The sequence below is a fragment of the Clarias gariepinus genome, chromosome 11, assembly GCF_024256425.1.
Source record: "Clarias gariepinus isolate MV-2021 ecotype Netherlands chromosome 11, CGAR_prim_01v2, whole genome shotgun sequence".
Classification (NCBI taxonomy): domain Eukaryota; kingdom Metazoa; phylum Chordata; class Actinopteri; order Siluriformes; family Clariidae; genus Clarias; species Clarias gariepinus.
In genome coordinates, this window is record NC_071110.1 from 18,719,764 (window position 1) to 18,746,426 (window position 26,663).

The window sequence follows — 26,663 nt, forward strand, 5'->3', positions numbered from 1 at the left end:
ATATACTGAAAGGGAAACAGGATGTGGTTAAAAAGACAAGGAATGACTACTGCTTATTCAAACCCTGCTGCACCTATTACTTTTTATTTTGATTTTAGGTTTTCGTTTTAGTTATGTTCTAGCAATTACCCAGTGTAGCCTACTGAGAAGGAACATGTTTTTTGTGTTATTGTCTTGAGTTTGTTTTTTTGTGTGTATGTATGTACATAGTCATGGGTCTGTGTATGTGTTTTAATTGAATATAGGTTTAAACTATTAAATAGAAAACATGACATAAATATGACATGACGTGTTCTCGGTAGAGTGCTGCTGCTGTTTTACATTTTTGGCTAAGTTATTTATTTTGCATTATGTATCGAGCGCAGTCAGCATTACTGCCTAATGAACAGGGGTGTGTGTGTGTGAGAGAGAGAGAGAGAGAGAGAGGTGTTTCCTGCAGCGTTAGGGCGGGACCAGCCGGCCTTCCAGGAACGAGCAGGCGCAGAGGGAAGAAAAGGACCACAACATGCTGAGTGTGAAAGTGTGAACGCGTCCCTGTAGTGATTTCCAAATCGCTCATGCTTTAGCTTTTCGGCCTGTTAGGGTGTGGTCGTGTTTCCGCTGATCTTTGCTGCGTGTTGGCGCGGTTTGTACGCGCGTCAAACTTGTCAGAGGCGCCTGGAACTGGCGGACGCCATCTTTAGGACTGCTCAGGGAAGAGTCGAGTCTCCGGGCCACCGTTAGCCCCGCCGGAGTCTCACTGTCCTGGACTGTCTGCTTAATGCACTTCCATAAAGTTAGCGACGACCGCGCGGTGTGGAAGTCAACCCAGAGCTCACCCGGAAGCTCTAGACATCTGACAGTGACTTGACTTAAAACTGCTGTCGTGCTGGAGTCGTACTTTATGGACTGTTTATCGAGTTGAAACTCTGAAGACGCTGCACTCGCTGGCTGTCGCAGGGTAAGTCAATTAGCCTGCTAGCTAACTTTGCTCAAGCTAGCTCTGAGCACTGCGCTAAGGTTATTGCCAAAAAGAGCTGCTCTATACAACTGTGTTAACATTAGCCACATTTATCCGCATAGAAAGAGTTCCTGAATGTGAGTAGAGTTTTCAATATAACGCTAACACAATAATAACGTGAACATTTCGATATTTCAATCCTACGGTATTGTGGAGTATTGCCTTTCCGTGTTTAAGCTTGCAACCTAAGCTAGTGGCGCTGCATTTGTAAACATAACCTAAAGCCTGAGCTTACAGGAATTACATTTTGTATGGCGGTATATATTACTACCATGTTATTGTTTCTTCTATGTGATTATAGAGGTAAGGCAGCTCTGCAGCCTTTGGTATGTAATTAAAGTGATAACGTTAACATATAGCTCGCTGTACATCATATGTTAGGTTTTCTCAGATGTATTTTAGCCACAGACCCAGTCGTATAATATGAACATTACTTACGTGTGCATAGTAATATTTAGTATGCTTTTGAAGAAATTGATTTTTATGTTCTTGGATTTTCCACTGAATGAACACATTAGGTCCACTACTTGTATTTTAGTCATTGAGCTCAGATTATTTCAAGTTAAGTTAAGTTCTGTCACAGTAACTTCAAGTAAAACATACACAGACTCCGGCTACGTTTAAATACACCTTTAGGGTTCTCCAGACCTTACATCGGGAACCCTGTGTCTTCAAGTACATCTTCAGTACAAAGTGTTATCCCTTGTTTTATATGAAAACCTAGCAGCTTTATTGATTTAGTTTGTGCTTTGAGACATGGTGTGAACTATATTATTCCCTGTCTATAACAGCTCATTCTTGCTTTTCATGATTCAAAATGATGAGTGAACCAAGGTGTGGTTGCCACCTTAAGTTGACTCTAAAAGAAGGGATTCACCATGATCACACACAGTCCTCTCATTCTAATCTTCTCTTCTCAGCTAGTCAGTCTTTCCATGTGCCAGGACACACATGCTTGCTTGTTTGCTTGCTTATGCTCACTTTCAAACCATGACCTTGCTGTAGGATTAAATAAAGCGGGGTGAATTTAAAGGGATGAACTAGATGCACCTCGTGTCTCCGTAAATGTTTTCTCCCTTTAAAGTAAGTAGCAGAGGCACACTGTGAGTCCCCCCTCCCCCCACCCCAAACAGGAAGTTTGATTCCATTTCATTGGAATCTAGATGCTAGATTAGAACTTGTTTTGGGATAAATTAGTATTGCTTGTCGTGGAGTTTTGCAACTTTAGTTTTGTTTATGAGCTGGCATATGTGTGTAAAACATCAAAACTCCACCATTGTGTGTGTCTACCATATGAGCTGACATTATTCTCATTACACTGATTGTAAAGAAGAGATGTGCAGTCATTATAATCTTGTAAGCATGTGCTTCACTAACCGACCCGATTTGTTTATGGGCTTGTTTCACAGACACATGCAAACCAAGGGAGTGTCAAACAGACTGAATGGTGCGTCTGTTGATGGGAGACACTGTCCTCTTTCTCTCTTTTTTCCTGATCTTATTGCCACCACTTAAAGCTAAACCTCAAGTCTTTTTTTTCCTTCATAACTTGAAGCTTCTTAGAGTCTCTCCACACTAACATGCAAATTGTATTTGCCTTCTGATTGACACTGATGTCTTTAAGTCTTCAGAGAACATTTGTCTTCAACTTTAGCTCATCAATTCTGACTTGTTATTGTCATATTATGCTAGTGTGTACTTGAGAAGAACACTAGCAGATTGGAATCTTTTCTTGTGTGAGAATAAGAGGTCTTTCAGATCTTTTTAGTGATTATATTCATTGCAGCTTAATTTTTAAACACTTATCATATCAGTGGGATCACTGTCTGATTTTTTTTTATCTGTTACCCTTTTGTTAACGGTAGTCTCACTTTTCCGATTTATCACAACTTAAATATGCTTGTGTCCTAAAGCACAAATTGCTGTTTGTTTTAGAGGAACAAATATATTATGTGTAAATCAGGAGCTAACAGTGCATGTGAGTGAAAAACAGTTACAGTTAAAAACATATAAATCACATTACAGACAGATTTTTTTTACAGACTTTTTTAACAAATTAAAATTAAGTCATTTGCAATGGATTTTGTCCCCATTTTAAAAAGTTCTATCTATCTACAGTACCCATCTATCTAATCTATCTATCTATCTATAGTGTGTGTGAGACACTATATTATCTGTAGTACAAATGTAAATGTTTATCTTGTCTGGATTATTTTATTCACCATACACGATTTCCAAATGTACCTTAAAACTGTATAATAAAAAAAGAAAAATATATAATAACATTATAGAAGAATATATGCCTGTAAAGTAGGCAACATTTTACATAACAGACCAGGTTTCAGATGAAGAAGAAACTAATATAGGCTACCCTAAGAAAAAATGCTTTTGGAAACATCATAAAATCTGTAAGATCACTAAAGAATAATAGAATAAACGTTTGGTCTGAAAACTCATTGTTTGAAAATGGCCAATAAGATTAGACAATTGAGAGGGTAAAATAACTTAGGTTTTACTGAGCATGCTGGAGAATATAAGCTTCTGATTACTTTGTCACACTTGTTTCTTAGTATTTTCATGCAAAACCCTGGATATATGTATGTATGTGTGAAATAGGTGTTTATTATTTATATTTTTTATAAATGAGGACAAACTTCGTTACAAGTGTTCTAATGGAGAAATATATCAAGGTGTTTCTTGTGTATTCCCTAAGGTTAATAATCACATGAATTAGATTTGAAGATCTTGCCAAATGAAATGATCAACACAGGTGGAGTAGCTTGTTGTTGTGACTCACAAGGTTACAGTCAGGCCATACTTGAGTACTCAGTAATCATCTGTAGGTATTACCTCGCAACTTAAACACCATTGTGGATAGAAATGACATACATCCATCATTTTTTATTTAAAGGATGGTGAAGGCAGCTTTCTGTTGTGATTGTTTACCTTCAGTGCATGATTGACAACGGTATAAATACCTCAGATAATTTGGAAGTTACATGCTTTTAAGGTGCTGATTAGGTGTCCAGCTTGTGTGATGAGGAAGTCGCTGAACCGTAAGACAGAACCGCATGCACAAGGAATTCCTGCCCTCCTGCCTTGTTGTCCTGCCCTGCTGCATTCCATGTGGTTGTGTTGGATGGCATGCTGTGGCCTTATTCAGCATCTTGCCTCTAGGTCCTTTTTGTCTTAAATAGAACTCTGTAATGAGAAGCCATGCAACATATCGACACAGTGAGAAATCGGTCAGTAGGTTCTCTTTGTGTACAGTAGGAGTGTGTATGGTGACTGATTAACAGTCCAAAAATATTTTACATATTACATTAATTAAGATTATATTAAAATCTCTCAGTTGTCGTCGGTTGGTGTGGGCAGCGTATAGGTCAGTGAGACACGTGATTGACTGTGCAGTGCGGTTTTACTGTGGTGTGTGTTGGGATTGAAAGAGTAGAGCTCAGTGCCAGGGTGTGAGGCAGCTGGTGAGTTGGTGGGAGGCAGAAGCACAGTCCGGTCTTGTGACCATCGCATCAGATCATTTCTCTGCTTTCAGCATTGTGTCTGTGCAGCTGATCATCTGAGCAGCACTCAGCAGGGTGGGGTGATACTGAGCAAAGCAAAAGCAACAAACAAACAAAGCACTATTTTACAATGAGTGAAGCTATGTTCACATTGCAAGGAAAAGTGGCCCCTATCAACCAAATCCATTTTTGGTAGACTGGTTCGTAATGTTTTTGACATACCCTTTATGTGACATTAGTCTAAACCAATTACACTCCTAAAATTACTGAGGTTGCGTTGCGCCCAAGAAATACAAGTAAATAAATAATTTAGCCTGTATTTGATTTAGGACCACATATAGAAGAGGCTCAAATCAGAATAAAAATATTAGATTTTGTGGTGTTCACACTGTTATAAAAACAGACACGAGTCACATATGGGCAAAATTCGGCAAGATTTGGGACACTTTCTACCTGCAGTGTGAAAATAGCCTTAATTGCCATATGGTTGACCACACAAATGGACCAGTTAATAATGCTTGGAATTATAATGGAATAATATCAAATAATTTGACTTTAGGCTTTTCCATTGTGTAAAAAGACAGAACACTTGATGGAACATCAATGCTTCGTTGTAAGCATGAGTTAAGAATTTGATGATGCAGGTGGGGACAGGTGAAGTTGGCCACCTATCATACAGCAGGGAGTGATGGAGCAGTGTATTTGTAAATTCTGGATCCTTATGCTGGTGTAATGATTCTTGCTAGTTTACTCTCTACTACACCCTACTGATTTAGATTTTTTTTTTTTCATATCTGTCACATTTAAAAAGTTAGATTAGTTGATTGAAAAGCATTTTTCTGGATTGTTAGACTACATTCACACATGAAAGTCAGCATAATTGAGGTTAAGCAGTCTGGAGTCACATTTTAAATATTAGTCAAAAACATGTACAGTAGATTAAAACGTTGCTTGAATGTGTTTGATTACAGTGAAAGCGTTCCTTTTTCACCAGTCATTATGAAGGTAAAACAGTAGCAAAACCCGAGAGCTTGCAAATTCGAATGTGGGAACTTGTAAAATGAATATTTGTATTTGTAAGTTGAAATTTGTACTCACAGCTCTGATGTGAAAAGCTGCATCTATCGATTTGCACACCTGTGTTTTGAATTCGAAGTTGCAGATTAACAGGCACAATTGTGTACTACACATTTATCTTTGCGCTTTACTTCAGTTTCGCTGTACAACCACAAGTCAGCGCTCACAACCTCTCAGATCTGGCAGTACAACCTCAAATCCCAGCGCTCTGACTTTTGCTACTCATTTTGCGATATTCCTGTAACAAAACTGACTTGTGCACTTGTAAACGCTGGGGCGGGGCTGGGGTGGAAATGAAGTCATTTTATTGGTCAATGCCTCACCATGCTAGGTATCCAGAGATGATTTCTGCTCACAAAGGTTGTAAAGAATGTTTATTTAGTAATTGTAAGTTACTGTAGCCTTCCTATCAGCTCAAAACAGTGAGCTCTCTCTCAGCACTAAGACATTTCCCACAGAGATACTTAAACCAATCCATCAAGCACTGTCAACCATGCCATGATCAAAGGCACATCAAAGTACTGTAACTGGAGCTCTTGACCTGTATCTGCATGAATTATATATTGTGCTGCTGCCACATGATCAGTTGGTTCAATAATTGCTTGAATAAGCAGGTTCAAAGGTGTTCCTAATAGAATGGCAGGCAAGTATAGTCAGACCGACTAGAGCACAGATGTAACTTGTACTACAGTACTTATTTGCCGATTGATTTCGCCACAACATCTGTGTTGCTTAGGGAAATGTTTTTAGGTCATCGCCTTTCATTAGATCATTTCTTCAAGCTTTAGTCACAGCAGTCATAGACTGCTGAAGCTAAACAAAACCTAACTTATTGCGAATACCTGTAAGAACTTTAGCATGAAATATGCCTAAAACCTTAAAAAAGGTTTGTCTGAAATCAAGCATAGAAATTTGTACTTTTATTGCAACATTGAAGTTCTTAATGACACCACCTAAGGTCCTTGATCAAGGTTTGATAAGCGATTTAGGATTCAGCCTTGTTTAAGGGGCTGTTTAGCTTTTTAGCAGTAAAATAAAAGAACTCAGACATTTGCATTAGATGATTATCTTGCAGCATTATCTTGTGTTTTCTTGCTGAAAATGCTTCTGTGACTGATCTTGATTGTGGTTTTCGGCAGCCAGTTGCTCTCTCCTCAGTTCTGTGGACCATACAGGCCTACTTTCACCATAAGATAGTGTAATTAATGCTTATTGGAACATCTGTGACGTAGGGTAATATATAATATATGATGTAGTTTAACATTCCTGTGCTGTTATTGTTAATTTTCATGCCTTTCTTCCAATCAATGAACAGCCTGTTCACTGTGCGAAACTGTTTCTCTACAGTGCATGTGAGACCATCAGTCATGACATTTCTATACTTTACAGTTTACTTCACTATGTCTGAGTACAATGCTCTGGCACTACCCCTCCTGTATCTATTTATTCTGCTTGCACAAGAACAAACTGCTCGCTACTAGGTAATTGATCACGGAAGACAGATGGATAGATTTTTTAAAAGTATAGGTAAATACTCCTAAGTCCGCCTGAGTATACTCTCTGTGGGGAAACACTGCAATATATGTTTACATTTAAGGTGCTCTTTAATTGTTCACATCGTGTGCTCCTGAATATTAGTCTTTGTGCCATATCTAGTATTAGAATACACTTCCATCATAAGGAAGACTGGTAGGAAGACTTGGTATACTGGGAATGCTTTGCTCCATGTGTGGGCTGATTAGTCTTATCTATCTCTTTTCCTGTCCCTCTGTTTGTGCATATCAGACGGTCAGTCAGTGTGCATGTAAGTCTCACTTGCTGTGTCAGAGAGCCTGGCACATAGCAGAGTTTGGTGGCCCTTCACATCACTGTCGATGTGGTTTCCATGGAAACCAGGGTGTGTGTTCCGTAGAACTAGAACAAAGGGATCTCTCTCGTGCCTGCACTGTGCAGTCCAACATGATGGGATCATGGCATGACCTCAGTGAACAGGTGTAAGTTTTTTTTTATTTTATTTTTATTTAATAGCTGCAAATAAACTTTTAATTAGGGTCAGTTTAGGTTGCACTTCACTTATTAATTCTGTTTTCATGATAAGAGACCAGATTATGGTTTATGTTAAGAAGTTCAGAAACTTTACATTGTATCTTTTTTTATTTATTTTTTTATTTTCCTTTTTTTTTTTTTTTAAAGACACCAGCTGTTATAATATCTTTATACAATTAAGAGGATAATGCTCTGGCAGTTGTAAGATATGTTGATATTTACAGTTATCTCAAGTAAAGTTGAATGCTAAACTATCATTTAGTAAAATCAAAACATTGTTTTGATCAGCATTGTTTGTTCTGTTTTAAATGCATCTGTTTCTGACCAGTTTTCTCTCCGTATTTTGCTATTTACCTGTCATTCTGCTATCTGTGCTGTCTGACAAGTCTCACTCTTGTGTATTTAGAGCGTAAAGCGCAGCTCTGGTTCCAAAATTGGGAACCGGTATGAGCAGTGGAAAAGGGGTACAACAGGAGCTTATCTTTTATCAGTACCCCCAGTGGGATACTGATAAGACTGTCTTTCAGGTTTTTGACTTTGTATGTTGTGGCACAACGTCTGTCCAGTATTCTAAATCCACAGACAAATTGGCAGACAAAATGGTGGCTGGTTTGGTTTTAAATCAGGTCTGACATTAGCTATATCTGTGCTGAGAAAATACAGGAAAGTGGTTTGGGTTGATGGTGTTTGTTTTTTTGTAATGAAATGGTAATTGCAGTTCTTTTAAGTGATATAAACGTGGTTTGCTGAAATGATTCATGTACTTCAGCACTTGCCATGTACTCCACAAAGGCCTGACTGAGGAAGTGAGAGCTGATGAGTGCTCAGTGCTGTGAGTATCTGCTGCACAGTTCCTCTCTCTCACTCAGCAGACGAACAAATTATACAGTCAGCTCAGTATTTGGTCATCTGTCATGAACTTTGTTGGCTAAGGCTGACCACAAAGCTTTGTGGTTTGAAACAGTAAAAGAACTGGTTCAATTTTAAGCTGTTTAATGTAAACCTTATGTTCAGATCAGCTCAAAATAAACTGTTTTTTACTAACATTAGAGTAATTACTTGCATAAATAATTACATACTTAATTACATTACATAAATTCCTTATGTATGGGTTATTGACTTGGGTTAATGGCAGTCAGTATTAAGTGTTTTAAAAATGGCTAAACTTTGCTATCTCATTCCTTCAGTCTTTCTTTACACCTACTTTTGAACATGCACTTGCCAAGTATGATAAGGACTGTGTGTTTCTATAAATACTGCCTATTTTGACGATTATAAATAGCTTGGTTATTTTTAAATGGTTGTACGGCTGTAATGTTTATAAAATTAGTTCAGACTAGGGCTGGGCGATATGGCTGAAAACTGTATCACAATATCATTTTTATTTTAAACTTAACCTTCCTCTGATCATAGTCCCCAGTTATTAAGACAGAAATGTCAATAACCATGGAAAACTCAAATAATTAAAATGTAAACATAAGTCTAAAGTCACAATGAACACTTAACAATTATCACTTAACATTTACGGTGCAAAATGAAAGAAAATGTAAGAAATGCTTAATAAAATGTAATAAAATAAGTGCATTTTCTGCTTTTAAAGAGGAATCCAGTTGTGATACTGTTACATGATTGATGTTAGTGTATCACTCCCTACGTTGCTAGGTTACCAGAGAGCGAGTGCCTTTGTTGATGCAACGGTCACGGGCAACCGGAAGCGGACCAGAAGACTAGCAGTTAGCCCTTTTAGCGTGGACGGTAAATCCAAACGCGGAAATAGCGCGAACAGGCTGGGATAACCACGCCGAGAGCAAGAGTTTACACAATTATACCCGCTGTTGCGGGAAAGAGGTTGATTTTACGGCAGCTGTTTTACGGGAGTGTAGTCCAATGCGGGCAGTGCTTTGTGGGTAATGCAGTCCAATGTGCGTGAGCGCGGAAATGTGAGATGAGCTGGAATATAGAGCATGAACTTGTTTTCTTTTTGTAGTTTTTGGTTTGATTTAAGTACGGATTCCAACTGGAAGTTTGTAATATCACCGACAACGCAGAAAATAAAAGAATGGGCATGCATCGACTCGTTTGTTTTTTCATCACTGCATGGGCATGAATTAACGGGCTGTTGCGCTACCGCGAGAAACGGCAAAATAAAGCGGAGAAGTTAACACCGCGTTCTAGCAACACACACTCAATCAGGAATTGGACCCAAAATCACATAAGATCTGGCGAAGCGTCGGACACGGCATGGGCAGACTCTTGTCTCCTTTTATACTTCCTGAATCGCAACCGTACTCATTCAGGGTCCTAGTGCCGGTCGCGGAGCGCGTTCGCATGACGGCAACCAAACTAGCTTCGCGACCTCTGTTTTCTTCCAAAAAGAATAAAAATTATCGAACGTTTTATCGAACACAATTTATATTGATATCGATCACATGTCTATCACAATACATATCGTTTTATCGCCCAGCCCTAGTTCAGACCTTCATTGCTATTTATGAAACAAAACAAGGCTTAAACAGTAGAGATGAAAGAAAAATCGATTCAGTTATGTTTGGTGATTGTGTTATGTAGCAATTCATGTATATTATTATTATTATTATTATTATTGTTATGGAATTTTTATCTGTGTACATTTGTTGTGGTGTATTCTAAACTAATCAAAAATTGGCAGGCAACGCAGCATCCTGCATGGTAAGAGCAAATTATTTGGCAAGTTTGTTTACAATTGTAATAAAATAAAAAAATAGAATCAGGGTATTTATAAAAATTTGTTTATATAAAATTGTATATATAAAATTGTGTTTTTAAAAGAATCATAGTGCAAATTGCATCAGCATTTAGGTATCATGATAATATTGTATCAGGTGGTCCATCCCTGTTAAAAAGTGTCCAGTGGTTTACAGTGAAACCTCAGATTGCGAGTAACACAGTTTGCGAGTGTTTCGCAAGACGAGCAAAGACTTTTAAAACATTTTTACTTGGAAAACGAACAAGTCTTGGTTTACAAGTGCCGAGTATCATGTACCACACATGCGCTTCTTGTGATGCGCTTCAGTGATCACAACAACGGTTTTTCTCTCTTGTGCTGCAGAATTGTGGGTAATCATCTGCCCTGCTTGGCCTTAGTGCGTTTCTCTTACAGGCATAATCAACATCGGTGCACGCGTGTACAGTTTACTATAACACTGTGGCCATGTGTGTGTGCGTGAAACATATTTCATTTTGTGTCTGTATACGTGTGCGTACAGCACGCGTGTAAAGCAAAAGCAAGTCTCATTAGAGAGGTTAGATCCAGTTTATCTCTCTGCTCAAGGCTCAGCCTGCTCTTTGTGTCTGTGTGCGCACGCGTCATTGGACATCGCCATTCTGCGCCATTCAGCTGAATATTAGGATTTTTGTTCATATTTGTGAATAGGTTTTAATGTATGTAGCCTACAATTCTGGCTAATTGTTATTTACAAAGGGTGTTCAAGTCAAACCAGACCTTGTGATTAAATTTCTCATGACTAAGGGCATAAAACCCATTGACATTCACAAAAGTCTTTAAAGCACAGTACAGTGATGAGACTCTTAGTCGCAGTAAAACATTTGATTAGTGCAGACGTTTTAAAGAACGCAGTACATCCAGAAATCCCCACATACCTGGTATTTGAAAGTCAACAAATAACTTGTTACCAATAAAAGAGATTGATCTGTTCAGGACCTCGGCTGGGAAATATTGCCCCATCCCCCGTACAGTCCTGACCTCACTCCAACCATATGCTTGGACCATTAAAGGAATTCCTGGGAGGCCAGCATTTCAAATGTGTTTCAGATTGTTTTTAGATCATGGCTCTGGTGTACTGAGAACCTTCTACCCTGATGGTATCCAAGCACTAGTGAAATGTTGAGATAATGCATTAGTATGTAGCAGGGGATTATATAGAGAAAGAAAGGAAGTTTTTACTCTCATAACTGTTCTGTTTTTATGCACTATATTATAACAAAAGTCTGTTTCATGAAGTCTCTACACACAGCAGGTGGTTGTTTCTTTCTCTCTCTTTATTTCATGGATGAAAGATCAGAACATCTGTGCACAGCTTTTCGTTCAACAGGTGAAACAGCAATCATGCTAGCTACCGCAACGATCAAAATGGCAGTGGCAGAAATTTCAGTAAAGGGTTAGCCAGTGGATCATAACGCACATCATTTGTTTATTTTTACTCATGTGGTAATTAAATTTGTTAGCCAGAGATAGCAAATATTAGAAATGTGGTTAAAAGCTGATGCGGTAACCATGCCATGATCATGATATCAGGGACTTGGGCTTGAATCTGAGTACCCATGACCCAGGTTCCAGTTCATTTGATTAGTGTGGATACAGTGCATCATACCCAGGCGCACATCATAATAATCGAACTCAGGCGCACTTGAAAATGTGCTCTCGATTATTGTAACCAAACATGAGAATACGACAATATAACTATTTTACTGTCCTGTTCAAACATGGCTGCAAAAAAATAGCTCTGGTTTAATAATGAAATTTTAATTATTGCTTGATATTCATTTATTAAATGCTTGCTTGAACTAAAAGCAAATGATAGTATTGTTAAAATAGTGCGCGTGCGTGTGCGTGTACACTGGTGTAACCCACTCGGAGGGCAGCGCTTTCTGCTTGCATGAGCTCACAGGTGCCCATGATTGGCTGTAGAGCCGTAATTAATGTAATGCCTCCCACCCCACTGAGAGCTCGGCCAATCAGCTCTCTCTAGGCCCTCGGGAATCGGGTAATGCTGCATGGTAATCGGGTAATGCCGCATTTACCACTGTGCCACTCGACAATCTCTTTCTCACACAGACTCTCAACCAGACTCTCCTGTCTTTGCTCTGTGCTTACTAGTGTCAGATAACACTGAATAATTTGGCATATTATGGCCTATAATAGCAGTACTAAAATATCATACTGTAGCTTAATTTTATAGGCACATACACAAAATTAACCGATTTAACAATTTTTATAACCTGCCCAAACATTGGTTTCAGTCAAAGGTGATAAAAGTATAATATAATATTTCTATCTCTAAATTTATATCCCTCCTATTTGTCTGTTTGTTTTTGTGTATGTTCAGGTGTGTATCTGTATGAGGCCATTGTCCTGCAGATGAGCCATATCCGGGGGCTGTTGCGTCGCAGACCCAGATAATCCCTGGTGGCTGCGGCCCAGGCCCCGCCCTACCCAGCATGCCCAACTCTGTTCGAGCGGGGAGTCTGAGGGACCCCGAGATCGCTGAGCTCTTCTTCAAGGAAGATCCTGAAAAACTCTTTACTGATCTCAGAGAGATCGGCCATGGCAGCTTTGGGGCAGTTTATTTCGTAAGTATCAACCGTATATGTAGGCTACAAAGTTCAATCATCTAGTTTTGCAGCTGTTTAAATCAATATTGTTGGTTAAAAATGGCAAGAATTGTTTATTCTTACAACAATTTGTGCTTTGACCACAGGCACGAGACGTGCGCACCTCAGAGGTGGTGGCTATCAAAAAAATGTCCTACAGTGGAAAACAGACCAATGAGGTTAGTGTTTGAATTTCATTATAATTTTTATGATAATCATTAAGAAGGCTCGAATCTTGTCATGTTGCCGTGTTTACATTCACCCACTTGTAAACTGACAATCTGTCCTGTTCATAACCATACACAGCACTCAACCCTCCCAAACATTTTTTTATATTTAATTTAATTTAAATGTTGGAGTCACATACAGTGGAACCTTGGATTACGAGCATAATTCGTTCCTGAAGTGGGCTCGTATTCCAAAACATATAAGAAATAATGGAAACTTAAATTATTTGTTCTACAGCCCCCAAAAAATAAATACATAAAAATAATTAATACAAAATATTAAGTAAAAATAAAACAAATTAACCTGCACTTTACCTTTCAAAAATAAATCCCGGCAGATAAGCGTTTCCCTTTGTGGACGCAGGCGCTGTGTATGTGTGTGTGTGAGGCTAGAGTAAGTGCTCTTGCTTTCAGCCCCTCCTGTATCCCCCTCCTCATCTTACACATTAAAACTTTCTTCTCTTGTTTAAACACACTTACACAGACATTAACGGAAAGACTGTTGTTCTCCTCTAAATTATTAAAGCTCCTCCACTTTATTTTAATGTTGCTCGCGGCAGCGTAACAGCCCGTTAATTCATGCTCGTGTAATGATGAGATCGACAAACTCGCCGATGCCTGTTCTTTTATTTTCTGCATTGTCAGGTTACAGTACAAACTTTGGGTGGATCCTGTACTAAATCCAACTAAAAACAACTTAAATCCAACTTACAAACAAAACTCAGACTCTATATCCTAACTTAAATCTCGCATTCGCGTTCACACACACCGGACTGCATTACCCACAATGGATCTCCCGCACTGGACTACACTTCCGTAAACAGCGGTCATAAATCATTTTTTTAACAGGGATATTACAGGGTAGACATGTAATGTTAAAAACCTCCTTATAAATCCCTATAACACCCACCCCACCCCTCCCTAGCTCCAAGCCAGCTTTACAAGTACAAGGAAAGGCTAGACGCCAGGCACAACAAAGGAGAGAAACTAAAAAAAGAAAAAAGAACCTGGAGCTGGAAGTCTTTTAGTTTTGTGTACAACAACAAAAAGAGAAAAGAGAACAAACAAACAAACGATTAAATAGAAAAGGAATCAAACTATAGATGTATATGAAAAAAGCGAAGGAAGGGCCCCCACACCTGTTGGAATTTTAAGTCTGGATAATGGATTGAGTAGTGGATCTTCTCCAGGGACAGACAAGACATAATATCTCTGAGCCACTGGGCGTGAGTGGGTGAAGTGGCATCCTTCCATTTGAATAAAAGAGAACGCCTGGCCAGGAGTGTCGCAAAAGATAACAAACGCTGTTTAGCTGGAGTTAAACGCTTGTCTTCCTCTCCAGTGACACCAAAGAGAGCGATCAGAGGATCTGGTTCAAGGTTACATTTCAATATGTACGACAAGGTTTTAAAAACATCCCTCCAGAATTTTTCCAAATTCGGGCATGTCCAGTACATATGAATAAGAGACGCCTCTCCACTTTTACATTTCTCACAACAAGGATCAATGTCTGGGTAAAAACGGGAAAGTTTAAGTTTGGAGAAATGAGCCCTGTGTACAACCTTAAACTGTAATAAAGAGTGGCGAGCACATAAGGAAGTTGAATTGACAAGTTTAAGAATTGAATTCCAAGTATCATCTGACAGCGAGAGATTTAAATCTTTCTCCCAAGCAGTTTTAATTTTACTTAAAGGGGTGTAACTCAAACCCATCAATCCACCATAAATAGTGGATATTAGGCCTTTACGCAGCGGGGACAAACATAGGAGATTATCTATAATATTTGCAGCAGGAGCTTCAGGGAAGTTCGGTATTAAAGAGCGAATGAAGTGTCTTACTTGCAGGTATCTGAAAAAGTTTGAATTGGGTAGGTTAAACCTTTCAGAAAGCTGCTCAAACGATGCAAACTTATGGTCAACAAACAGATCTTTGCAAAGCTTGATACCCTTGTTGTACCATTCCTGAAACACTGAGTCATGTAAGGAGGGTTGGAAGAGATGGTTAGAGACAATAGGACTGGACAGAGAGAAGCCCAGAAGACCGCAGTGCTTTCTGAACTGAGCCCATACTCTCAAGGTGTGCCTAACAACTGAGTTATTGATTAATTTTATTGAGGGGATGGGGAGTGCAGATCCAAGGAGTGCAGAGACAGAGAGATTTTTGACAGACTTTATCTCCATTTCCACCCAGGCAGGCCGATTAGGTTGGTTATGAAAATATGCCCAAAAGATGACAGATCGAATGTTTGCTGCCCAGTAGTAAAAGCGAAAATTAGGCAGAGCCATGCCACCATCTCTTTTAGATCTTTGAAGTAGGGACTTATTTAATCGTGGATGTTTACCTTTCCAAAGGTAAGAGGATATAATTGAGTCTAAAGCACCAAAGTAAGATTTGGGAATGAAAACAGGTACAGACTGAAAGAGATATAAAAATTTAGGAAGAATACTCATTTTAATGGCATTAATGCGGCCCACCAGGGACATGGACAGTGGTGACCATTTTTCCAAGTCCTTTTTAGTTTGGGTTAACAACCTAGTAAAATTTTCTTTAAAAAGGTGTTTATGTTTCCTTGTGATTGTAATACCGAGATAGGTAAACTGATTTTTCACTATCTTGAATGGAAAATTGTACATACCAGTTGTTACTGCTGTATTATTAAGCAGAAAAAGTTCACTTTTGCGCAAATTCAATTTATACCCTGAAAAGTAGCTAAATTCACTAAGCAATGACAGCACAGGTGGAAGGGAGGAGATTGGATTTGATATAAAAAGTAGAAGATCATCTGCATAAAGGGAAACTTTATGTTCTTCTCCCTGCCTCCAAATCCCAGATATATCCCTACAACTGCGGAATGCAATTGCTAGTGGCTCAATGGCAAGGTTAAAGAGCAATGGGCTAAGAGGACACCCCTGACGAGTTCCCCGCTGAAGGCTGAATGGTTGGGACTGCTGAGCATTTGTCAGAACTGAGGCAGTAGGGTTTGAATATAATAATTTAACCCAAGCAATAAAACTTGGACCAAAATTAAATTTTTCTAAAGCCCTAAATAAATACTCCCATTCCACACGATCAAAAGCCTTTTCAGCATCTAAAGAAAGGACACACTCAGGGATCCCCTCTGATGGTGTGTACAGGACATCCATAAGACGTCGAATGTTAGAGTAAGAAAAGCGATTTTTGACGAAACCGGTCTGGTCCTCAGATATAATAGAGGGTAAAACAATCTCTAATCTTCGAGCCAAGACTTTAGCAAGGATTTTAACATCCACGTTGAGAAGAGAGATTGGTCTATATGAAGAGCACTCTGTTGGGTCTTTATCTCTCTTTGCTATAAGAGTGATGCGAGCCTCATTAAATGACGCAGGCATCTTACCTTGCTTAAAAGATTCAGAAAGAACCAAAGCTAGTTGTGGTGCAAGGTATGAGGAGAAAGATTTAAAAAACTCTACAGGGAAGCCATCAGGACCCGGGGACTTACCAGATTGCAATGATGAGATAGCGGAACTAATCTCCTCTTGTGATATGGGCTCTTCTAATCTTAATCTAAAATCAGGGGACAGTGTTGGGATATCTAGTTGATTCAAGAAATTCTCAAGTGAATTACAGTCCTTTGGAAACTCAGAAGTATATAATCGAGAATAAAAATTCTTGAATGCATCATTAATTTTAGAATGGTCGGTAGTAATGGTACCATCCTCCATCTGAATTTTTGTAATGTGTTGTTGTGCTCTAAAACCTCTTAACTGATTAGCTAAAAGTTTCCCAGATTTATCACCATGAATGTAAAATTGGCTCCTACTCTTTAATAATTGGCATTCGATTACATGCGTCGAGATGAGTTCAAAATTAGTTTGCAATTCTATGCGTTTTTTATACAGATCAGGGTTTTTAAATAGAGCATACTGCTGATCGATTTCTTTAATTTGGTTGGTCAAATCTTTTCGTTCTTTATATGCCTTCCTTTTCATATTTGCAGTATACGAAATTATCTGTCCCCTGAGGTAGGCTTTTAGAGCATCCCAAACAGTTAAACATGACACTTCAGGTGTTTCATTTGTGTTCAAGAAAAAAACTATCTGGTCTTCCATAAATTTTTTAAAATCATTCTCTATCAATAATGAAGAATTAAAGCGCCAATGTTTATTAATTTGAGGAAGATTGGGGAGCTTTATAGACATAACAACTGGTGCATGATCCGATATCACAATGCTCTGATAAGCGCAGGAGCTAACCATGGGGATCAGTTGATTATCTAAAAAGAAATAATCAATTCTGGAGAAAGTATGGTGGACATGTGAGAAAAAGGAGTATTCTCTCTTTTTTGGATTAAGAAAGCGCCATATGTCAGAGATACCAAAACTGCAAAGATAGGACTGAAGTAGCATGGCGGATTTACTCAGAGGTATAGGATTGGGAGATGACCTGTCAAGTGATGGATCTAAACAGCAGTTAAAATCTCCCCCTAATATGAGAGAGTATGAGCTCAGATCTGGTAGAACAGAGAAGAAATGTTCAAAGAAGGAAACGTCATCGTAATTAGGGGCATATAAATTAGCCAACACTACATTAGTATTAAATAACTTCCCTGAAACAATGATATAACGACCATGTATATCTGCAATAATATTATGCTGCTCAAAAGAAATGTTTGGATTAATGAGAATTGAGACACCCCTAGCTTTGGCCTGAAAGGTCGAGTGGTAGTGCTGCCCTCCCCAACGCGACATAAGACGAGAATTATCGGAACTGCGAATGTGAGTTTCTTGTAAAAATGCGATGGCAGTGTTAAGTTGTTTAAGGTGTGAGAGCACCTTCCTTCTTTTGACCGGATGGTTTAAACCCTTAACATTCCAGCTCACAAAGTTTAAAGAACTATTCATTCTCCCTAAGAGGAGATGCAGGTAGATAAACATAAATAATAATGAAATGCCCAGCGTCAGTCCTAAAACAGAAGTGTAAAACACAGAGCAACCTATCAAAGATACACCGTGTATACTGAACTAACACAATACTGGCTTTGGAGAACCCCCACCCCTGCCCCACACACCCCTCCCCCACACACCCCACTACCCCCAAACAAACAAAGATAGCTGCTAGGAAACATAGCAGCAAGCTCTTCCATCTTTCCATTTTCCACCTAACCAATCTTCCTGCCGCTAACCACACCATCTTCTGCTCCGACACAGTTTACAAAAACTAAGAATTAAATATATAAATAAAACATTTCCCCACTCCAATACTGAAATCTCTCAATAAGAGAAAAACACAAAACAACCCCCCTCCCCCCACATCACATTGTAACTCTAAAAAAATAAACAGACATGTAAATTATACGTGACTAGAAATAGAGAAAATAATAATAGAAAACCAACAACAACTACACGTGTTTAACACAATACTCTTACCAGGAAAAAACGTAAAAATGGCTGGATTTAAAGTTAAAAAGGGTACTTTCCTGAGAATTGTAGTATTAAAAAGAAATAAAACTATAGTGCACTAGGTAGTTTTCGGCAGACTGTCTATGTGTTTCTGCGCCTCTTCTACCGAGCGAAGCCACTTCTTCTGTCCGGTAGAGAGAGTGATCCGGAGCCGTGCTGGATACAGGAGAGAAGGCCGGAGTCCACGGTTGTATAACTCAGACATAACGTCTCTATACTCGGCTCGCTGGCTTAAAACTTCGGGAGCGTAGTCTTCCACGATACGAACCTGCTGACCGCGGTATTCCAGCTTCCCTCTCCGCCGAGCCTCCCGAACCAGAAGGTCTTTAACCTGGTACCGGTGTACACGGAGAATGACGGGCCGAGGTCTCTGACCTGAAGCGGGTTTGGATGCAGGTATGCGGTGGGCTCTGTCAATCTCAGGCGGGGATGGGAGCGTTTCACTTCCAAACACCTCGCACAGAAACTTCGAGAAAAACTCGGTAGGGAGTCCACTCTCAGTACCCTCCGGAAGACCCAGGACACGCAGGTTCTGTCTCCTGCTCCGGCCTTCTAGGTCTACGACTTTGGCCGTTAACTTAGTGTTGTTTTCCCGAAGTCCGGAGCAGATGTTCTCTAACTCGCTCACACGCTGGCTCAGGTCATCTGTAGCGAGTTCTAACGAAGGTAAGCGCTGTCCATGGTCCTCTACTTGGGATTGAATTTGGTCCAGTTTACTTTCCAGTAAACTTAACGAAGATTTAAATTCAGCCACTAACGCTTCACGTTGTTTATCTAACAGCGCAGAGATGGCCTCGACTGTTAGAGGGGTCACAGTGTCGTCTTTTTTCCCGGCCTTAACACTCCTTGTAGCCATTTTAAATGTGAAAAGTATGTAACCGTGGGGAAGAGTACAAAGTTATTGTATCCTAAAGATTTAGTTTAGCATTTAGAAACGAATAAGGGAGTGAAGGAATGTAAAATTGTCGGAGCACCTAACTTACACGTCTACTCCATGTGGCTGCTAACCGGAAGTCCTAATAAGGCTGTTTAACAATAACAAAACTTGCTTCCAAGTGCTTCCAAACCGCCGACATACTCCGTGTTTGATGCGTAATGACAGTGCGAACGATAATGCTATTTCGGCCGAAAATTTTCGGCGGCCGAAATTTCGGTGCATCCCTAGTAAACGGTGCACGCGTGCACAGATGTTGATTATACCAGTAAGAGACGAGCACTAAGACCCAGCAGGGGAGACGATTCCTCAGCGCAAGAGCGAGAAAAACCTTTGGCTTAGCTGTGATCACGTGACGCTCGGCGTCAAATGAAGAAGCGCATGCGTGAAACATGATACTCGGTGCTCGTAAACCAAGACAATGCTCGTTTTTAAGTTAAATTTTATTAAAAATCTTTGCTCATCTTGCGGAACACTCGTAAACCGTGTTACTCGTAATCCGAGGTTCCACTGTATTCTGTTTTAACCTAAATTAAAATAACAGCTCCCTGTCATCCAAATGCAATAACCTTCTTTGAACAGTTGATATTAAGATATTTCTGCTACGTATGCTCTGTAAAGCCTTCATAACTCCTCTAACCTAAGGTGCTGTTAATTGGTGAGGCTGGTAACTTAAATTAACTTCTTCTCTGTAGCAGAGTAAGTTTTGGTCTTGCTTTCTTGGGATATTCTAAATGAGAGCCAGTTTTATCATGGTGTTTGATAGGTTTTGTAAATGCCCTTGACAATACCGTTTTTGCAAGAACTATTCCAGAACAGCCAACCTTTATGTTTTAAAATCACAACTCACTATTGTTGTAACTTAATTACCCAATGCGCCATTTTATAGTTTTGAAATCTTCAGTATTGTTCTAGAATTTAGAAAATAAATCACAAAACAAAAAACTTCGAATTAGAAGGTGTGTCCAAACTGGTACTATACAAATTCACAGGTAAACAGTAAGATTAGTGGTGGTATTGTGAGACAGGCAAAAGTCCAGTGTGTTTTCATTGGCCTTGAACATTTGCCTTCTGCAGGGAACATGCGTTAGGACAGTGCCATGTCTGAATTATTTTGTTTGGTTCTGCGTTCCTTAGTTCATGTATTTTTGTTGTCTTCTTTCTCTTAGAAATGGCAAGACATAATCAAGGAGGTGAAATTTCTCCAGAATATAAAGCATCCAAACAGCATTGAGTATAAAGGGTGTTACCTGAGAGAACACACAGCATGGGTCAGTGTTCTCGATCTGTGACGACTGTCTTATATACCTTGCTGAAATGTGTGGAAGAATTAAAAAATTTAAATTGAATTTTTTTTTTAATTAGTTTTATGTACGCTGCCTTTAAAACTAATGTAATACATCACAATACACAATGTTCCAAGACTGATCACTGTGTGAATTTGTAACTTGTGGAGGTAAAATCTTTGCTGTCTTCGCTTTATGTTCCCTCTGTGTGTCTAGCTGGCAATGGAGTATTGTCTGGGTTCTGCTTCAGACATCCTAGAAGGTAAGATCTAATGTTTTATTCTTGCGTAATGCTCGACCACTGCAGAGATATGGAGATTGCAGACTTAGCTCCTAATTAACACTCAGATTAAATGAATGATTATTAGGCTAATATGTTTTAATAAGCTGACAGTTTTTATCTTCTAAGAGCTTTCACAAAGATCAGATTTATTACTTGATATCTTGCAGTACACAAAAAGCCATTGCAAGAAGTGGAAATAGCAGCAATTACCCATGGTGCTCTACAGGGGCTGGCATATCTTCACTTCCACAACATGATCCACAGGTGAGGGCAAATTCTTTAAGTGGATATTATTACCTGTTACTGCATAAACATATGGCTGACAGAGCAATCTTCTTAGTCCTAAATCCTTTAGATATCTTTGAATGCTCTTTTATAATTGTCTCTCTACGCATTATGTTGGTCTTTTATTTTTAATTTTCATTAATTAGTTTTTTTCAATATAAACAGTATAAATCACCCAGTCTGTTCTCAAATTGTACACTCTGGTTAGGCTTTTTAGTGTTTTTAGAAGCTAAAATACATTTGTCCTGTTTTATATAACAGAGACATCAAGGCTGGGAATATCCTGCTGACTGAACCAGGCCAAGTGAAACTGGCTGACTTTGGCTCTGCTTCCATTGTGTCTCCTGCTAACTCATTTGTGGGAACTCCATATTGGTAAGTGATGTTAGCTCTGCATTGCTTCTGTCATCTCTTGCCAAACCCACAGCTCCGTATTCAGTTCAGGGCAACCACGTTTGCCCCTAAAACAGGTGGGCTGCTCCATGTGTTTACTTGGCTTAAAGATCTGCATCTTTTACATCCTGTTTCTGGAAGCAGTTCCTTTTGCTTTACTTTTAACTTAATCTTGTTGATGTATGACTAATTTGTGAATTTGCTAATCAGTTTTGTATGTCAATAAATAAATAAAAATTAAAGAATTGATCAGTGGTCTGTTCCTCCACCTAAAATAATTGAGGAACCACTGAAAATTAAGTTTTCTTGGCGGTAAATTAGTGTCCTTTTTCCACTTTTTCTACATGCTAGGATTTCCTTCCTAACTGTTCTAGAATTATGTATAATTTATGGACATTTCGGTCTTATTTTAAAAGAACTAGTATTAAAATAAGCCTGACATATTATACTTTGAACTTTTGGAATAGCAACCTTGTATACATCATGAAGAAACTTCTATCACTAATGGGAAAACAGTAAATGTGATTTATATAATAATTGCTTCAGCAACAGTGTAAATATTCCTGGAAATTGTATTCTGTCTAAATCATAAGCTGATATTGGACAATTACATTAACACTATAACCCCTAAATCCTCATGTACTTTAAGTTGTTTGTCTAAAGAACGCCTAATGCTATTTGGCAGAAAATGTAAAAAAAAAAAAAATTAAAAAAAAAATATCTGTTTATCAATCGTTTTTTTTTGTCTTAGGATGGCCCCTGAGGTAATCCTGGCGATGGATGAGGGTCAATATGATGGCAAAGTGGATGTCTGGTCCTTGGGAATAACGTGTATTGAATTAGGTAAGTGTGTAATTGCTACAGGAAACATGCTCATACAGGATTTGTTGTACATTTACCCCATTTATTTTTTCTTTCTTTTTGTTTTTTAAAAATAAATATAAAAGTATGTTGGTTCACTTGGTTGTTACACACATTCTACTTTATTTTTTTTGCAGCGGAGAGAAAGCCTCCACTTTTCAACATGAATGCAATGAGTGCCTTATACCATATAGCACAGAACGAGAGCCCAACACTGCAGTCAAGTGAATGGTGAGTGCAGTGCATATTGATTTTCTCTGGTTCAAGCCGAGTGCCTATGCACCTACTTAATTAGGTCTTCAGTAATGTGAGTTGTGTGAAAAAAATCAGCCTGTTTGCTCTGTTTTCAGGACTGATTTCTGTAGAAACTTTGTGGACTCCTGCCTACAGAAACTCCCTCAAGATAGACCTACTTCTGAAGAGCTTTTGCAGGTAAATCAACGAGAAACCTTTTGTAGAACTTTGGTTACTAATTGAACACTACTTAAAAATGTATTTCTTGCACAGTTCAGAATGTTTGCATGATGAAGCATGCTGACTAATATGGGTCATGTTCTTACTAGTGTTGTAGTGGAATAAACTGTTCATGCAGATTGCAGAATAAAACATTTGAAAGCAAGGATTTTGGGTGTGGTCGAGCAGGCGTTTTAAAGCAATTTAATGAAAAGACGGCAACAACTGCTGAGTTGTGTTTTGCTGTGACTTAGATAATCTATTATTATATATTATATTATTAATATATTTTTAATGCACAGAGAAGGTGACTATAAACTTTATTAAAACAGCTGTGCTGTTAGGAAAATTAATCACTAAATGCCATTAGTTAGATATGCATAACCATCTACTAAGATTACATGTACATGGAAACAGTGATTTTCAATGGAGTGCTGAGTTTAAGGCGCCTTATTTAACTACAAACTGGGATTCTTCATTTGTCTATTAAACCCAATGACTTATATTGTCGAATATTTCACTATAAACTGTCTATGAATATACTGTCATTACATAAAACGTATTAAATTATTCTCATTGTGGTTCTTCCTGCTCTACTGCAGCATGCATTTGTTGTGCGTGAGCGAGCTGAGTCTGTGCTAATGGATCTGATCCATCGCACCAAAGATGCTGTGAGAGAGCTGGACAACCTGCAGTACCGCAGGATGAAGAAAATCATCTTCCCTGATCCACAAAATGGGCTCGTGGCAGAGGCTCAGGACGAGGAGGAGGTTAGCTCTTTGAGTTAGAGGGTTTTTTTTGTTGTTGTTTTTTTCACACTTCATGTCATTGTTGCTTGATGATTTCTGATTAATTGATAGTCACAATTTCTAAGCCATAATTTGTCCCTTAATGTAATATGTTTGCTGAGAAACCCCAGATGGCTGTAGTGAAAGTGTTTGTTCTGCAGGAGCAAGAGCACAGCACAGGGCACACAGGCACAGTGAACAGTGTGGGTAGCAGCCAGTCCATTCCTAGCATGTCCATCAGTGCCAGCTCTCAGAGCAGCTCTGTCAACAGCTTGCCTGATACTACTGAGGATAACAAGAGTGAACTGGACCTGCTGGAGGGAGACCACACGGTCATGTCCAACAGCTCTGTCATACACCTTAAACCGGTCAGTGCATTAACTTCATATTAATTAGTACAAAACTTAAGATTGTTTATCTTAAACATGTAACTCCAAAGCTTTAAAAGCTGGAAAAAGTCTTAAAATAGTAAGTCCATAATGTAAATAATGTACTTAAATTATTTTCGATATGTCTCTTAACTGAAACTGAAAAAAGGTAAACATTTGTAACTGATTTGTTTATCTGTATACATCATAAAAAGGGAACATTGGTATATTGTGGATTGCCGATAAATAATTTTTCACACTATAGACAAAGTATTTTATTTTTATAATTAACAAACAATTCATCTTTTTTTCCCTGAAGGTTAATATCTAAAGGTCTTGACCTTTAGATCCACGATTAATTTTAGTATTATAACTGAAAGTGCTTGAAAATATGCTTGAAGTTTCCAGTTTTTGCTGGCTGTCTGTTTTCAGCTATTCTTTTGAATCAACATATAACATTGTCAACCACTTTTTTTTAAGTGGCCTGTGTTCACACTAAATGTCAGCAAGCTAAAACTAAAATGTTAGATGTTGCAAACAGTCATCAAAAAAGTGCTAAAGCAATTTCACTTAAAATAAGCAACATGCCTATGAGGAAAAAACATGTTTGTTTTTTGTTTGGCTTGTTACAGGAGGAGGAGGTGGAGGAGGAAGAAGAGGGGGAGGAGGAAAGTCAACAGGAGACCCCAGAGATTCCTACGGAGCCAGCTGAAGAGCAGTCTCCTCCTGCACAGACTCGCCGTCACTACCGTAACAGAGAGCATTTTGCCACCATCCGCACAGCCTCACTGGTGTGACATTATTTCACTATTTGTAACTGAGTATTTATTTCCATCAGGCCTAAATTGTATGTAGTTACCTGCAACAGCTTGTTGGTAAGTTGCTGAATACATACGTTTGCCCAGTATTAATTGTGTATATTCTCCAGGTGACGCGACAAATTCAGGAACATGAGCAGAACTCAGAGCTGCGGGAACAAATATCTGGGTACAAGAGAATGCGGCGGCAGCACCAGAAGCAGCTGTTGGCTCTGGAGAACAAGCTCAGGGCAGACCTAGATGAGCACAGGCTCAAGTTAGACAAGGAGCTGGAGAACCAGAGGAACAGCTTCGCTGCTGAGATGGACAAACTTGTCAAGAAGCATCAGGCAGCCTTAGAAAAAGATGTAATTGACTTCTGGGGCTAACTCATTGTTATCTTGTTCGTCTGCGTTTGAATCTGATAGTCTTTCAATTGAATTACAGATAATTTGTTTATGGCTAAAAAAAAAAACATTGTTTCCTCATTTAGGCCAAGAACTTTGCCAATGATGAGAAGAAATTCCAGCAGCATATCCAGAGCCAGCAAAAGAAGGAGCTCAACAGCTTCCTCGAGTCTCAGAAACGTGAATACAAACTACGCAAGGAGCAACTTAAAGAGGTTAAATGTTCTCTTGACTAGCCTGCCATTTAGCTGAGTCTCGTATTACGTAACATCTACTAATAAACTCTTTAATTCTTTTGATTGTGTAAAGCTGCTTTGTGATGATGTAAATCGTTAAAAGCGCTATACAAATAAAATTGAAAATTTAATTGAATTGAATAATAAGCAACTATTTGTTGCTTATTCTGTGTAATGTACTTAAAGCATAAAAATAAATTATGGGTGAATTTGTTTAACCTAATAATAGCCATCAGGTGTGGCCTTTACCCTCTCTGTGTGCCGGCTGTTTTATGATGGGCAATAGTTGCCGCATGGGTGGAAATTGTCAGGAGCAATTAAGTCTTTAGTATAAATTGAAGAAAAAATAACGCAAGACGATAATGCTTCTTAATAATAAAAATGGGGATTTTGTCGAAGTTTGAGTCTTTTCCCCTAAAAGTTCACATTGGGAGCTTTCCCTTAGCATATAATGCAGTATTTATTTACCTGCTAGTTTCCTATGTAATTCTATATTTGTATTTTATATTATAAGCGAGCTATTACTGAATTACTTGGTTTCTTGGCATTACCGAATAAAATCTCCACATTTTCCTTTTTCAGGAACTAAGTGAGAATCAATCTACACCAAAGAAAGAAAAGCAAGAGTGGCTATCAAAGCAGAAGGAGAACTTGCAGCACTTCCAGGCTGAAGAGGAAGCAAACCTTCAGCGCAAGCAGCGTCAGTACCTGGATCTTGAGTGCCGAAGGTTCAAACGGCGTATTCTTGTTGTTCGTCACAATGTGGAGCAGGACCTGGCAAGAGAGGTGAGGACGACTAGCATTTGCCAAAGTACTCCGTGCCTATGAAGTGTGTGATCAAAGTTTTAATAACTTTCTTCACACTAATACTAATGGTTTTCTACTCTTGGTTGTTT

The 26,663-nt window shown here is 38.8% G+C and overlaps 1 protein-coding gene across 1 annotated transcript in view; it reads left to right on the forward strand.

The window, feature by feature from the left end:
* Positions 1 to 450: 450 nt before the first annotated feature.
* The window catches only part of taok1a (TAO kinase 1a), a 34,471-nt gene continuing 8,258 nt past the window's right edge, over positions 451 to 26,663 (forward strand). The window contains 16 exon segments of the mRNA XM_053506948.1: positions 451 to 940; positions 12,747 to 12,990; positions 13,119 to 13,190; positions 20,780 to 20,881; positions 21,113 to 21,158; positions 21,347 to 21,443; positions 21,726 to 21,839; positions 22,609 to 22,700; positions 22,856 to 22,949; positions 23,069 to 23,150; positions 23,774 to 23,941; positions 24,121 to 24,327; positions 24,960 to 25,118; positions 25,256 to 25,492; positions 25,618 to 25,746; positions 26,350 to 26,553. Coding sequence (XP_053362923.1) covers positions 12,859 to 12,990; positions 13,119 to 13,190; positions 20,780 to 20,881; positions 21,113 to 21,158; positions 21,347 to 21,443; positions 21,726 to 21,839; positions 22,609 to 22,700; positions 22,856 to 22,949; positions 23,069 to 23,150; positions 23,774 to 23,941; positions 24,121 to 24,327; positions 24,960 to 25,118; positions 25,256 to 25,492; positions 25,618 to 25,746; positions 26,350 to 26,553 — 1,935 coding nt within the window. The 5' untranslated portion in view covers positions 451 to 940; positions 12,747 to 12,858.